Genomic DNA, 12,654 nt, shown 5'->3' with positions numbered 1-12,654 from the left:
ATGTAACACAACCAAAACGTTGCTATGTCTTTTGACACATTTAATCTGGAATAAAAGAATTTGCTACTTTTTGCTACCTTTTCTTGGACATTTTCTTTGTGTGTGTGTGTGTGTGCGTGTGTGTCAGGTGTGGTTATATTGAATGATACTTACCTTAAGAAAGATTCCACTGACATTGTTTTTGTGTGTCTGTATGTGTCTCTGTGTGTGTTTGTATGTGTTTATGTATGTGTGCCTGTATGTGTCTCTGTGTGTGTCTGTGTCTGTATATGTCTATGTGTGTGTGTCAGGTGTGTGTTTGTATATTTCTGTGTGTGTGTCAGGTGTGTGTGTGTTTGTATATGTCTGTGTCAGGTGTGTGTGTGTGTTTGTATATGTCTGTGTGGGTGTGTCAGGTGTGGTTATATAGAATGATACTTACCTTAAGATAGATTCCACTGACATTGTTTTTGTGTGTCTGTATGTGTCTCTGTGTGTGTTTGTATGTGTTTGTGTATGTGTGTCTGTGTCTGTATGTGTCTCTGTGTGTGTCTGTATGTGTATGTGTGTCTGTGTCTGTATATGTCTGTGTGTGTGTGTCAGGTGTGTGTTTGTATATTTCTGTGTGTGTGTGTGTGTGTGTCAGGTGTGTGTTTGTATATGTCTGTGTGTGTCTGTGTCAGGTGTGTGTGTGTTTGTATATGTCTGTGTGTGTGTGTCAGGTGTGGTTATATAGAATGATACTTACCTTAAGATAGATTTCACTGACAGTGTTTTTGTGGGGCAGTATGAAAGGCAAATTTTCAAGGTACCCTAAAATATAAATGTAACAGTCATTTAACAAGATATTTATAATACAAATTAGCTATACTAATGCCTTTATGTAATACCATTATGTTTTATATAAAGTTGATGTATATGCAGTTCTGATATACGCTTATGCTAAATCCTCATAATATCACCTGTAAGACTGAACAGAATTATGTTACTTCATTGTGAAACCAAATAATTTCCATAGTCAAACATTACCTTCCTTCTCCATAGAGGTCTGATGATGTTAGATAATTTATAGGTGAAATACATTTTTTGTCTATGCCACTGAGAATGTGTGATCAGTTCTAGCTTATTTTTCTCCAGTCTAGAACCTTCTAGTCCATGTGGTCTCAATGACAAATATAGGCTAAGTATGGAATAGTCCTTATTGCAGTTTTACTGCTCAGCTGATTCGATAAATGTGTCTTGTACAAGTCTAGAGTAGTTCTTCATTTCTCAACACCCTACTTATGCACAAGAGCACACTCATTACTGGGCATCATACTCAATGTCATAAACTTAAATAATCTCTTCGCCTTGTAGCATGGTGCATGGTCAGTGCTTAAACAAGAGGTGGTGCATCTACATGTGAATTATGAACAATCTCACTTATAAGCTCGCTGGGTAAGTCTGCATATTGAACTATTTCTAAAGTGTGACAAGTGCAACAATTTCCAATGGAGGACACTCTAATATCAAATAGCAGGACCAACCATAACGTGGTACTAAGCAGTTTAACGGCCAGTATAGTTGCTTAGATGACAGGAAAACCGCTATTTGACAAGACTCATACTTATGGATGGCCAGTAAGAAGATTGTTTCTGTATAATAATATGATACCTAAGGTATTACTCAGACCTAGTCTTGACACTTTTTATCCCAGCAAGTGTATGGTTTATTTGCTTCCATGTATATTGTATCCACAGGGTGAACATCGGCTGTTATCACAGAGGGCGTGGTACTCCATATAAGCTTTATAAAGTAAAAGAAGCAAATCTAGGTCTTTCGTTATGTAGCTGTGTACAACTAGTGACATATGAACAGGACAAAAGCTTGCTGTGCAAAGTAAACTGCACACATGATAGCCAATCGCTACAGGCTGCTACTAGACAGGCAGCTGCCCTGTTACAGAAGGCCCCCTAGGCAGCATCCTACTTATCCTGATGACCAGTGTATTCTACTAGAAAATATAAAACTATACTTAGTCAGTGAGGTCTAGTGTAGTATTAGAGATCAGTAGAGTGTACAAAGTTATCTAAAGTAATGTAATTGTAAGGACAGATACTCACTGTTTTTCTCCATAGAACTGAGCGATATTGGGGCACACGTTGATTGTTTTGGTCAGACAGAACCACAGACAGAAAGAATGGGTTCTTTTCTGAGTCTGTTCCAATGTAGTTTTGGTGAACTGGAAACATAACAGTCATGTGTTACTATATCACACAAAGCAATAGCCACACTAATCTCTTGTGAAGATTTAATTAACACATTTATTGACAAAGCCCAAGTAACTACACCTCACCTAACCACAGCCCACATAACTACACCTCACCTAACCACAGTCCATAACTACACCTCACCTAACCACAGCCCACATAACTACACCTCACCTAACCACAGTCCATAACTACACCTCACCTAGCCACAGTCCACATAACTACACCTCACCTAACCACAGTCCACATAACTACACCTCACCTAGCCACAGTACACATAACTACACCTCACCTAGCCACAGCCCACATAACTACACCTCACCTAGCAACAGCCCACATAACTACACCTCACCTAGCCACAGTCCACATAACTACACCTCACCTAACCACAGCCCACATAACTACATCTCACCTATCTACACCTCACCTAACTACAGCCCAAGTAAATAAACCTCACCTAACTACAGTCCAAGTAACTACACCTCACCTAACCACAGCCCACATAACTACACCTCACCTAACCACAGCCCACATAACTACATCTCACCTATCTACACCTCACCTAACTACACCTCACCTAATCACAGCCCACATAATTACACCTCACCACAGCCCACATAACTACACCTCATCTAACCACAGCCCATGTAACTACACCTCACCTAACCACAGCCCACATAACTACACCTCATCTAACCACACAGCCCACATAACTACACCTCATCTAACCAAAGACCATGTAACTACACCTCACCTAACCACAGCCCATGTAACTACACCTCACATAACCACAGCCCACGTAACTACACCCCATCTTTCTGTACCCCACCTAACTACACCTCACCTAAGCACAGCCCACCTAACCACATCCCACCTAACTGTACCCCACCTGTCTTTATGCCACCTTACTTTACACCACCTAACTATACCCCAGTTTTACCCCACCTAATCATACCTCACCTAACTACATCTTACCTAACTTCACCCCAGTTTTACCCCACCTAATCATACCTCACCTAACTACACCCCAGTTTTACCCCACCTAATCATACCTCACCTAACTACAGCACACCTAACTACACCCCAGTTTTACCTAACCTAACTACATCTCACCTAACTACACCCCAGTTTTACCCCACCTAATCATACCTCACCTAACTACATCTCACCTAACTACACCCCAGTTTTACCTCACCTAATCATACCTCACCTAACTACATCTCACCTAACTACACCCCAGTTTTACCCCACCTAATCATACCTCACCTAACTACATCTCACCTAACTACACCCCAGTTTTACCTCACCTAACTACAGCACACCTAACTACACCCCAGTTTTACCCCACCTAACTATACCTCACCTAACTACACCTCACCTAACTACACCCCAGTTTTACCCCACCTAATCATACCTCACCTAACTACACCCCAGTTTTACCCCACCTAATCATACCTCACCTAACTACAGCACACCTAACTACACCCCAGTTTTACCTAACCTAACTACATCTCACCTAACTACACCCCAGTTTTACCCCACCTAATCATACCTCACCTAACTACATCTCACCTAACTACACCCCAGTTTTACCTCACCTAATCATACCTCACCTAACTACATCTCACCTAACTACACCCCAGTTTTACCCCACCTAATCATACCTCACCTAACTACATCTCACCTAACTACACCCCAGTTTTACCTCACCTAACTACAGCACACCTAACTACACCCCAGTTTTACCCCACCTAACTATACCTCACCTAACTACACCTCACCTAACTACACCCCAGTTTTACCCCACCTAATCATACCTCACCTAAGTACATCTCACCTAACTACACCCCAGTTTTACCCCACCTAATCATAACTCACCTAACTACAGCACACCTAACTACACCACAGTTTTACCTCACCTAGCTATTCCTCACCTAACTACAGCACACCTAACTTCACCCCAGTTTTACCTCACCTAATCATACCTCACCTAACTATATCTCACCTAGCTACACCCCAGTTTTACCTCACCTAACTATACCCCACCTAACTACAGCACACCTAACTACACCCCAGTTTTACCTCACCTAATCATACCTCACCTAACTACATCTCACCTAACTACACCCCAGTTTTTCCCCACCTAATCATACCTCACCTAACTATAGCACACCTAACTTCACCCCAGTTTTACCTCACCTAGCTATTCCTCACCTAACTACAGCACACCTAACTTCACCCCAGTTTTACCCCACCTAATCATACCTCACCTAACTACATCTCACCTAACTACACCCCAGTTTTACCCCACCTAATCATACTTCAACTAACTACATCTCACCTAACTTCACCCCAGTTTTACCTCACCTAACTACATCTCACCTAACTACATCTCACCTTACTACACCCCAGTTTTACCTCACCTAATCATACCTCACCTAACTACATCTCACCTAACTACACCCCAGTTTCACCCCCACCAAACTATACCTCACCTAACTACACCTCACCTAACTACACCCCAGTTTTACCTCACCTAACTACACCTCACCTAACTACACCCCAGTTTTACCACACCTAATCATACCTCACCCAACTACAGCACACCTAACTTCACCCCAGTTTTACCTCACCTAACTACACCCCAGTTTTACCCCACCTAATCATACCTCACCTAACTACAGCACACCTAACTACATCCCAGTTTTACCCCACATAATCATACCTCACCTAACTACGTCTCACCTAACTACACCCCAGTTTTACCCCACCTAATCATACCTCACCTAACTACATCTCACCTAACTACACCCCAGTTTTACCCCACCTAACTACAGCACACCTAACTACATCCCAGTTTTACCACACCTAATCATACCTCACCTAACTACACCCCAGTTTTACCCCACCTAATCATACCTCACCTAACTACATCTCACCTAACTACACCCCAGATTTACCCCACCTAATCATACCTCACCTAACTACATCTCACCTAACTACACCCCAGTTTCACCCCACCTAATCATACCTCACCTAACTACAGCACACCTAACTTCACCCCAGTTTTACCTCACCTAACTACACCCCAGTTTTACCCCACCTAATCATACCTCACCTAACTACAGCACACCTAACTACACCGCAGTTTTACCCCACCTAATCATACCTCACCTAACTACATCTCACCTAACTACACCCCAGTTTTACCTCACCTAATCATACCTCACCTAACTACAGCACACCTAACTACACCCCAGTTTTACCTCACCTAATCATACCTCACCTAACTACATCTCACCTAACTACACCCCAGTTTTACCTCACCTAATCATACCTCACCTAACTACAGCACACCTAACTACACCCCATTTTTACCTCACCTAATCATACCTCACCTAATTACAGCACACCTAACTACACCCCAGTTTTACCTCACCTAATCATACCTCACCTAACTACAGCACACCTAACTTCACCCCAGTTTTACCTCACCTAACTATACCTCACTTAGCTACATCTAACTACTGCCCACCTAACCGTACCCCACCTAACCTCTTCAAAACTATATATATATATAGCACACCTAACTTCACCCCAGTTTTACCTCACCTAACTACACCCCAGTTTTACCCCACCTAATCATACCTCACCTAACTACATCTCACCTAACTACACCCCAGTTTTACCTCACCTAATCATACCTCACCTAACTACAGCACACCTAACTACACCCCAGTTTTACCTCACCTAATCATACCTCACCTAATTACAGCACACCTAACTACACCCCAGTTTTACCTCACCTAATCATACCTCACCTAACTACAGCACACCTAACTTCACCCCAGTTTTACCTCACCTAATTATACCTCACTTAGCTACATCTAACTACTGCCCACCTAACCGTACCCCACCTAACCTCTTGAAAACTATATATATATATATATATATATATATATATATATATATATATATATACATACATACATATATATATATATATATATACATACCTACATACATACATACACACACATACCTACATACATACCTGCATACATACACACACATACATACATACACATACAAAAAAGAAAGTACACCCTCTTTAAATTCTATCGCCTAGATTTAGAGTTCTGCGTTAGCCGTCAAAACCAGCGTTAGAGGCTCCTAACGCTGGTTTTGGCCGCCCGCTGGTATTTAGAGTCAATCAGGAAAGGGTCTAACGCTCACTTTCCAGCCGCGACTTTTCCATACCGCAGATCCCCTTATGTCAATTGCGTATCCTATCTTTTCAATGGGATCTTTCTAACGCTGGTATTTAGAGTCTTGGCTGAAGTGAGCGTTAGAAATCTAACGACAAAACTCAAGCCGCAGAGAAAAGCAAGGAGTTAAGAGCTTTCTGGGCTAACGCGGGTTCATAAAGTTCTTAACTACTGTGCTCTAAAGTACACTAACACCCATAAACTACCTATGTACCCCTAAACCGAGGCTCCCCCACATCGCCGCCACTCTAATAATTTTTTTTAACCCCTAATCTGCCGACTGCACACCGCCGCAACCTACGTTATCCCTATGTACCCCTAATCTGCTGCCCCTAACACCGCCGACCCCTATATTATATTTATTAACCCCTAATCTGCCCCCCCAATGTCGCCGTCACCTACCTACAATTATTAACCCCTAATCTGCCGACCGGACCTCACCGCTACTATAATAAAGTTATTAACCCCTAATCCGCCTCACTCCCGCCTCAATAACCCTATAATAAATAGTATTAACCCCTAATCTGCCCTCCCTAACATCGCCGCCACCTAACTTCAAGTATTAACCCCTAATATGCCAACTGGACCTCGCCGCTACTATAATAAATGTATTAACCCCTAAAGCTAAGTCTAACCCTAACACTAACACCCCCCTAAATTAAATATAATTTTTATCTAACGAAATAAATTAACTCTTATTAAATAAATTATTCCTATTTAAAGCTAAATACTTACCTTTAAAATAAACCCTAATATAGCTACAATATAAATTATAATTATATTGTAGCTATTTTAGGATTAATATTTATTTTACAGGCAACTTTGTATTTATTTTAACCTGGTATAATAGCTATTAAATAGTTAATAACTATTTAATAGCTACCTAGTTAAAATAATTACAAAATTACCTGTAAAATAAATCCTAACCTAAGTTACAATTAAACCTAATACTGCACTATCAATAAATTAATTACATACAAATACCTACAAATAAATACAATTAAATAAACTAACTAAAGTACAAAAAAATAAAAAAGAACTAAGTTACAAAAAATAAAAAAATAATTTACAAACATTAGAAAAAGATTACAACAATTTTAAGCTAATTACACCTACTCTAAGCCCCCTAATAAAATAACAAAGCCCCCCAAAATAAAAAAAATGCCCTACCCTATTCTAAAATAAAAATAGAAAAGCTCTTTTACCTTACCAGCCCTTAAAAGGGCCTTTTGCGGGGCATGCCCCAAAGAATTCTGCTCTTTTGCCTGTAAAAAAAAACATACAATACCCCCCCAACATTACAACCCACCACCCACATACCCCTAATCTAACCCAAACCCCCCTTAAAGAAACCTAACACTAAGCCCCCTAAGATCTCCCTACCTTATCTTCACCACACCGGGTATCACCGATCCGTCCAGAGGAGCCTCCGAAGTCTTCATCCAAGCCCAAGCGGGGGCTGAAGAAGTCCATCATCGGGCTGAAGAGGTCCATCATCCGGCTGAAGAGGTCCATCATCCGGCTGAAGAGGTCCATCATCTGGCTGAAGAGGTCCATCATCGGGCTGAAGAGGTCCATCATTGGGCTGAAGAGGTCCATCATCGGGCTGAAGAGATCCATCATCCGGCTGAAGTCTTCTATGCAGAACATCCATCCTGGCCGACGACTTCCCGACGAATGACGGTTCCTTTAAATGACGTCATCCAAGATGGCGTCCCTCGAATTCCGATTGGCTGATAGGATTCTATCAGCCAATCGGAATTAAGGTAGGAAAATTCTGATTGGCTGATGGAATCAGCCAATCAGATTGAGCTCGCATTCTATTGGCTGTTCCGATCAGCCAATAGAATGCGAGCTCAATCTGATTGGCTGATTGGATCAGCCAATCGGATTGAACTTGAATCTGATTGGCTGATTCCATCAGCCAATCAGAATTTTCCTACCTTAATTCCGATTGGCTGATAGAATCCTATCAGCCAATCAGAATTCGAGGGACGCCATCTTGGATGACGTCATTTAAAGGAACCATCATTCGTCGAGAAGTCGTCGGCCAGGATGGATGTTCCGCATTGGCGGGATGAAGATGGATCCGGAAGAAAGAAGATTGAAGATGCCGCTTGATAGAAGACTTCAGCCGGATGATGGATCTCTTTAGCCCGATGATGGACCTCTTCAGCCGGATGATGGATCTCTTCAGCCGGATAATGGACCTCTTCAGCCGGATGATGGACCTCTTCAGCCGGATGATGGACCTCTTCAGCCCGATGATGGACTTCTTCAGCCCCCGCTTGGGCTTGGATGAAGACTTTGGAGGCTCCTCTGGATGGATCGGTGATACCCGGCGTGGTGAAGATAAGGTAGGGAGATCTTCAGGGGCTTAGTGTTAGGTTAATTTAAGGGGGGTTTGGGTTAGATTAGGGGTATGTGGGTGGTGGGTTGTAATGTTGGGCGGGGGGGTATTGTATGTTTTTTTTTTTACAGGCAAAAGAGCAGAATTCTTTGGGGCATGCCCCGCAAAAGGCCCTTTTAAGGGCTGGTAAGGTAAAAGAGCTTTTCTATTTTTATTTTAGAATAGGGTAGGGCATTTTTTTATTTTGGGGGGCTTTGTTATTTTATTAGGGGGCTTAGAGTAGGTGTAATTAGCTTAAAATTGTTGTAATCTTTTTCTAATGTTTGTCAATTATTTTTTTATTTTTTGTAACTTAGTTCTTTTTTTATTTTTTGTACTTTAGTTAGTTTATTTAATTGTATTTAATTGTAGGTATTGTATTTAATTAATTTATTGATAGTGTAGTATTAGGTTTAATTGTAACTTAGGTTAGGATTTATTTTACAGGTAATTTTGTAATTATTTTAACTAGGTAGCTATTAAATAGTTATTAACTATTTAATAGCTATTGTACCTGGTTAAAATAAATACAAAGTTGCCTGTAAAATAAATATTAATCCTAAAATAGCTACAATATCATTATAATTTATATTGTAGCTATATTAGGGTTTATTTTACAGCAAGTATTTAGCGTTAAATAGGAATAATTTATTTAATAAGAAATAATTTATTTCGTTAGATAAAAATTATAATTAATTTAGGGGGGTGTTAGTGTTAGACTTAGCTTTAGGGGTTAATAAATTTAATAGAGTAGCGGTGAAGTCCGGTCGGCAGATTAGGGGTTAATACTTTAAGTTAGGTGTCGGTGATGTTAGGGAGGGCAGATTAGGGGTTAATACTATTTATTATAGGGTTATTGAGGTGGGAGTGAGGCGGATTAGGTTAATAACTTTATTATAGTAGCGGTGAGGTCCGGTTGGCAGATTAGGGGTTAATAATTGTAGGTAGGTGGCGGCGACGTTGGGGGGGGCAGATTAGCAGTTAATAAATATAATATAGGGGTGGGCGGTGTTAGGGGCAGCAGATTAGGGGTAGATAGGGATAACGTAGGTGGCGGCGATGTACAGAGCGGCAGATTAGGGGTTAATAATAATAATATGCAGGGGTCAGCGATAGCGGGGGCAGCAGATTAGGGGTTAATAAATGTAAGGCTAGGGGTGTTTAGACTCGGGGTACATGTTAGGGTGTTAGGTGCAGACTTAGGAAGTGTTTCCCCATAGGAAACAATGGGGCTGCGTTAGGAGCTGAACGTTGCTTTTTTGCAGGTGTTAGGTTTTTTTCAGCTCAAACGGCCCCATTGTTTCCTATGGGGGAATCGTGCACGGCCGTGTCTGTAAGCACCGCTGGTATTGAGAGTTGCAGTGGCGGTAAATTATGCTCTACGCTCCCTTTTTGGAGCCTAACGCAGCCCTTCTGTGAACTCTAAATACCAGCGGTATTTAAAAGGTGCGGGAGAAAAAAAGCATGCGTAGCTAACGAACCCCTTTGGCCGCAGAACTCTAAATCTAGCGGTAAGTTTTTACGTATCAGGACAGAATAACAATCTGGTCCTTAGCAGGTCTTAAATTAATGTAAATACAACAAACATAAAACAAAACATAACAAAAATAAAGCCAAAATGGAGAAGCCATGTGTGAAAAACACCTTATGATTCAATAGCTTGTAGAACCACCTTTAGCAGCAATAACTTACAGTAATAGTTTTCGGTATGAATATCAGTCTCTCACATTGATGTGGAGGAACTTTGGCCCTCTCTTCTTTACAACGTTGCTTCAGTTCATTGAGGTTTGCAGACATATGTTTTTTCACAGCTCTCTTAAGGTCCCGCCAAAGCATTTCAATCGGGTTGAGGTCTGAACTTTGACTGGGCCATTGCAACACCTTGATTCTTTTCGTTTTCAGCCATTCTGCGGTGTAGATTTGCTGGTGTGTTTGGGATCATTGTCCTGTTGCATGACTAAATTTCAGGCCAAGCTTTAGCTGTTGGACAGATGCCCTCACATTTGACTCTAGAATGCTTTGGTTCACAGAGGAATTCATGGTCTACTCAATGGGGCCTATTTATCAAAGGTCTTGCGGACCGGATCCGACAGTGCAACACGCTATCCGCATTTAACATTGCACCAGCAGCTCACAAGAGCTGCTGGTGCAACGCCGCCCCCTGCTGACTCGCGGCCAATCGGCTGCCAGAAGGGAGGTGTCAATCAACCCGATCGTACTCGATCAGGTTGAATTCCAGGCGATTCCTGTCCGCCTCATCAGAGCAGGCAGACAGGGTTATGGAGCAGTGGTCTTTAGACCGCTGCTTCATAACTGCTGTTTCTGGCGAGTCTGAAGACTCGCCAGAAACACGGGCCCACAAGCTCAGTTCGGAGCTTGATAAATGGGCCACAATGACTGCACGTTGCTCAGGTCTTGTGGCTGCAAAACAAGCCAAAATCATCACCACTCCACCACCGTGCTTGACAGTTGGTATGAGGTGTTTGTGCTGATAAGCTGTGTTTGGTTTTCGCCAAATGTGGTTCTGTGCATTATTGACAAAAATCTCCACTTTGATCATTGACATTGATCCAGAAGTCTTGTGGTTTGTTGAGATGGAACTTTGCAAACTTAAGCCGTGCTGCCATGTTCTTTATAGAGAGTCTTTTTTCATGGCTACCCTTCCCTACAAACTGTACTTTTCAGTCTTTTTCTAATTGTACTGTCATGAACGTTAACATACGAACTGAGGCCTATAGAGTCTGAGATGTAACTTTTGAGTTTTTGCAATTTCTCTGAGCATTGCACAGTCTGACGTTGGGGTGAATTTGCTGGGGCATCCACTCCTGGGAATATTAGGTCTTGAATGTTTTCCAATCATGAATAATCTTTATCACTGTAGAATGATAGACTTTAAATTGTTTGTAAATGGCCTTAGAACCCTTCCCAAATTGATGGGCAGCAACAATAGCTTCTCTAAGATCATTGCTGATGTCTTTCCTCCTTGGCATTGTGTTAAAGGGACAGTCTACACCAGAATTTGTATTGTTTAAAAAGAAAGATAATCCCTTTATTACCTATTCCCTAGTTTTGCACAACCAACACAGTTATATAAATACACTTTTTACCTCTGTGATTACCTTGTATCTAAACCTCTGCAAACTGCCCCCTTATTTCAGTTCTTTTGACAGACATCCATTTTAGCCAATCAGATGCTGGCTCAACTTAACTCCACATGCTTGAGCACAGTGTTATCTATATGACACACGTGAACTAACACCCTCTAGTAGTGAAAAACTGTCAAAATGCCCTAAAAGAAGAGGCGGCGGCCTTCAAGGGCTTAGAAATTAGCATATGAACCTCTTAGGTTTAGCTTTTAACTAAGAATACTAAGAGAACAAAGCAAAATTGGTGATAAAAGTAAATTGGAAAATTGTTTAAAATTACATTCTTTATCTGAATCATGAAAGTTTATTTTGGACTAGACTGTCCCTTTAACACTCACCTGAATACTCCAGATCAGCAAACTGCTAAAACTTCGGATTTTATAGAGGTAGTCACACTTGCTGATGATCAATTAATCAAGGGCATCCATAATACAGGTAAAAATAAAAACTTTGTAAAATGGAATACTAAGAACCAACATAAAAATAAAAGTGACACTCACGGTAGCTACTCAAATAGATATGAGGTTTTTCAGAATGAATACCAGACTGATGAAGTAAGAGAACCGGTTTGTAATAAACTGGGGGCAAAACCTAAACCATCATTAACTAATTAGCATTTTTTG

General features: G+C 41.2%; 1 protein-coding gene across 1 annotated transcript in view; it reads right to left on the bottom strand.

Annotated features, from left to right (window-relative positions):
- The window catches only part of GARNL3 (GTPase activating Rap/RanGAP domain like 3), a gene marked incomplete at its 5' end in the record, with an annotated part of 730,206 nt that overhangs the window by 506,905 nt on the left and 210,647 nt on the right, over positions 1-12,654 (bottom strand). Inside the window, 2 exons of the mRNA XM_053695928.1 lie at positions 728-792; positions 2,082-2,200. Of these exons, the coding sequence (XP_053551903.1) occupies positions 728-792; positions 2,082-2,200 (184 nt within the window). The remainder of the gene's footprint in view (positions 1-727; positions 793-2,081; positions 2,201-12,654) is intronic.

The sequence above is a fragment of the Bombina bombina genome, chromosome 12 (genome assembly GCF_027579735.1).
Source record: "Bombina bombina isolate aBomBom1 chromosome 12, aBomBom1.pri, whole genome shotgun sequence".
NCBI classification, from domain to species: domain Eukaryota; kingdom Metazoa; phylum Chordata; class Amphibia; order Anura; family Bombinatoridae; genus Bombina; species Bombina bombina.
This window is presented reverse-complemented; position numbering and strand designations above follow the sequence as displayed.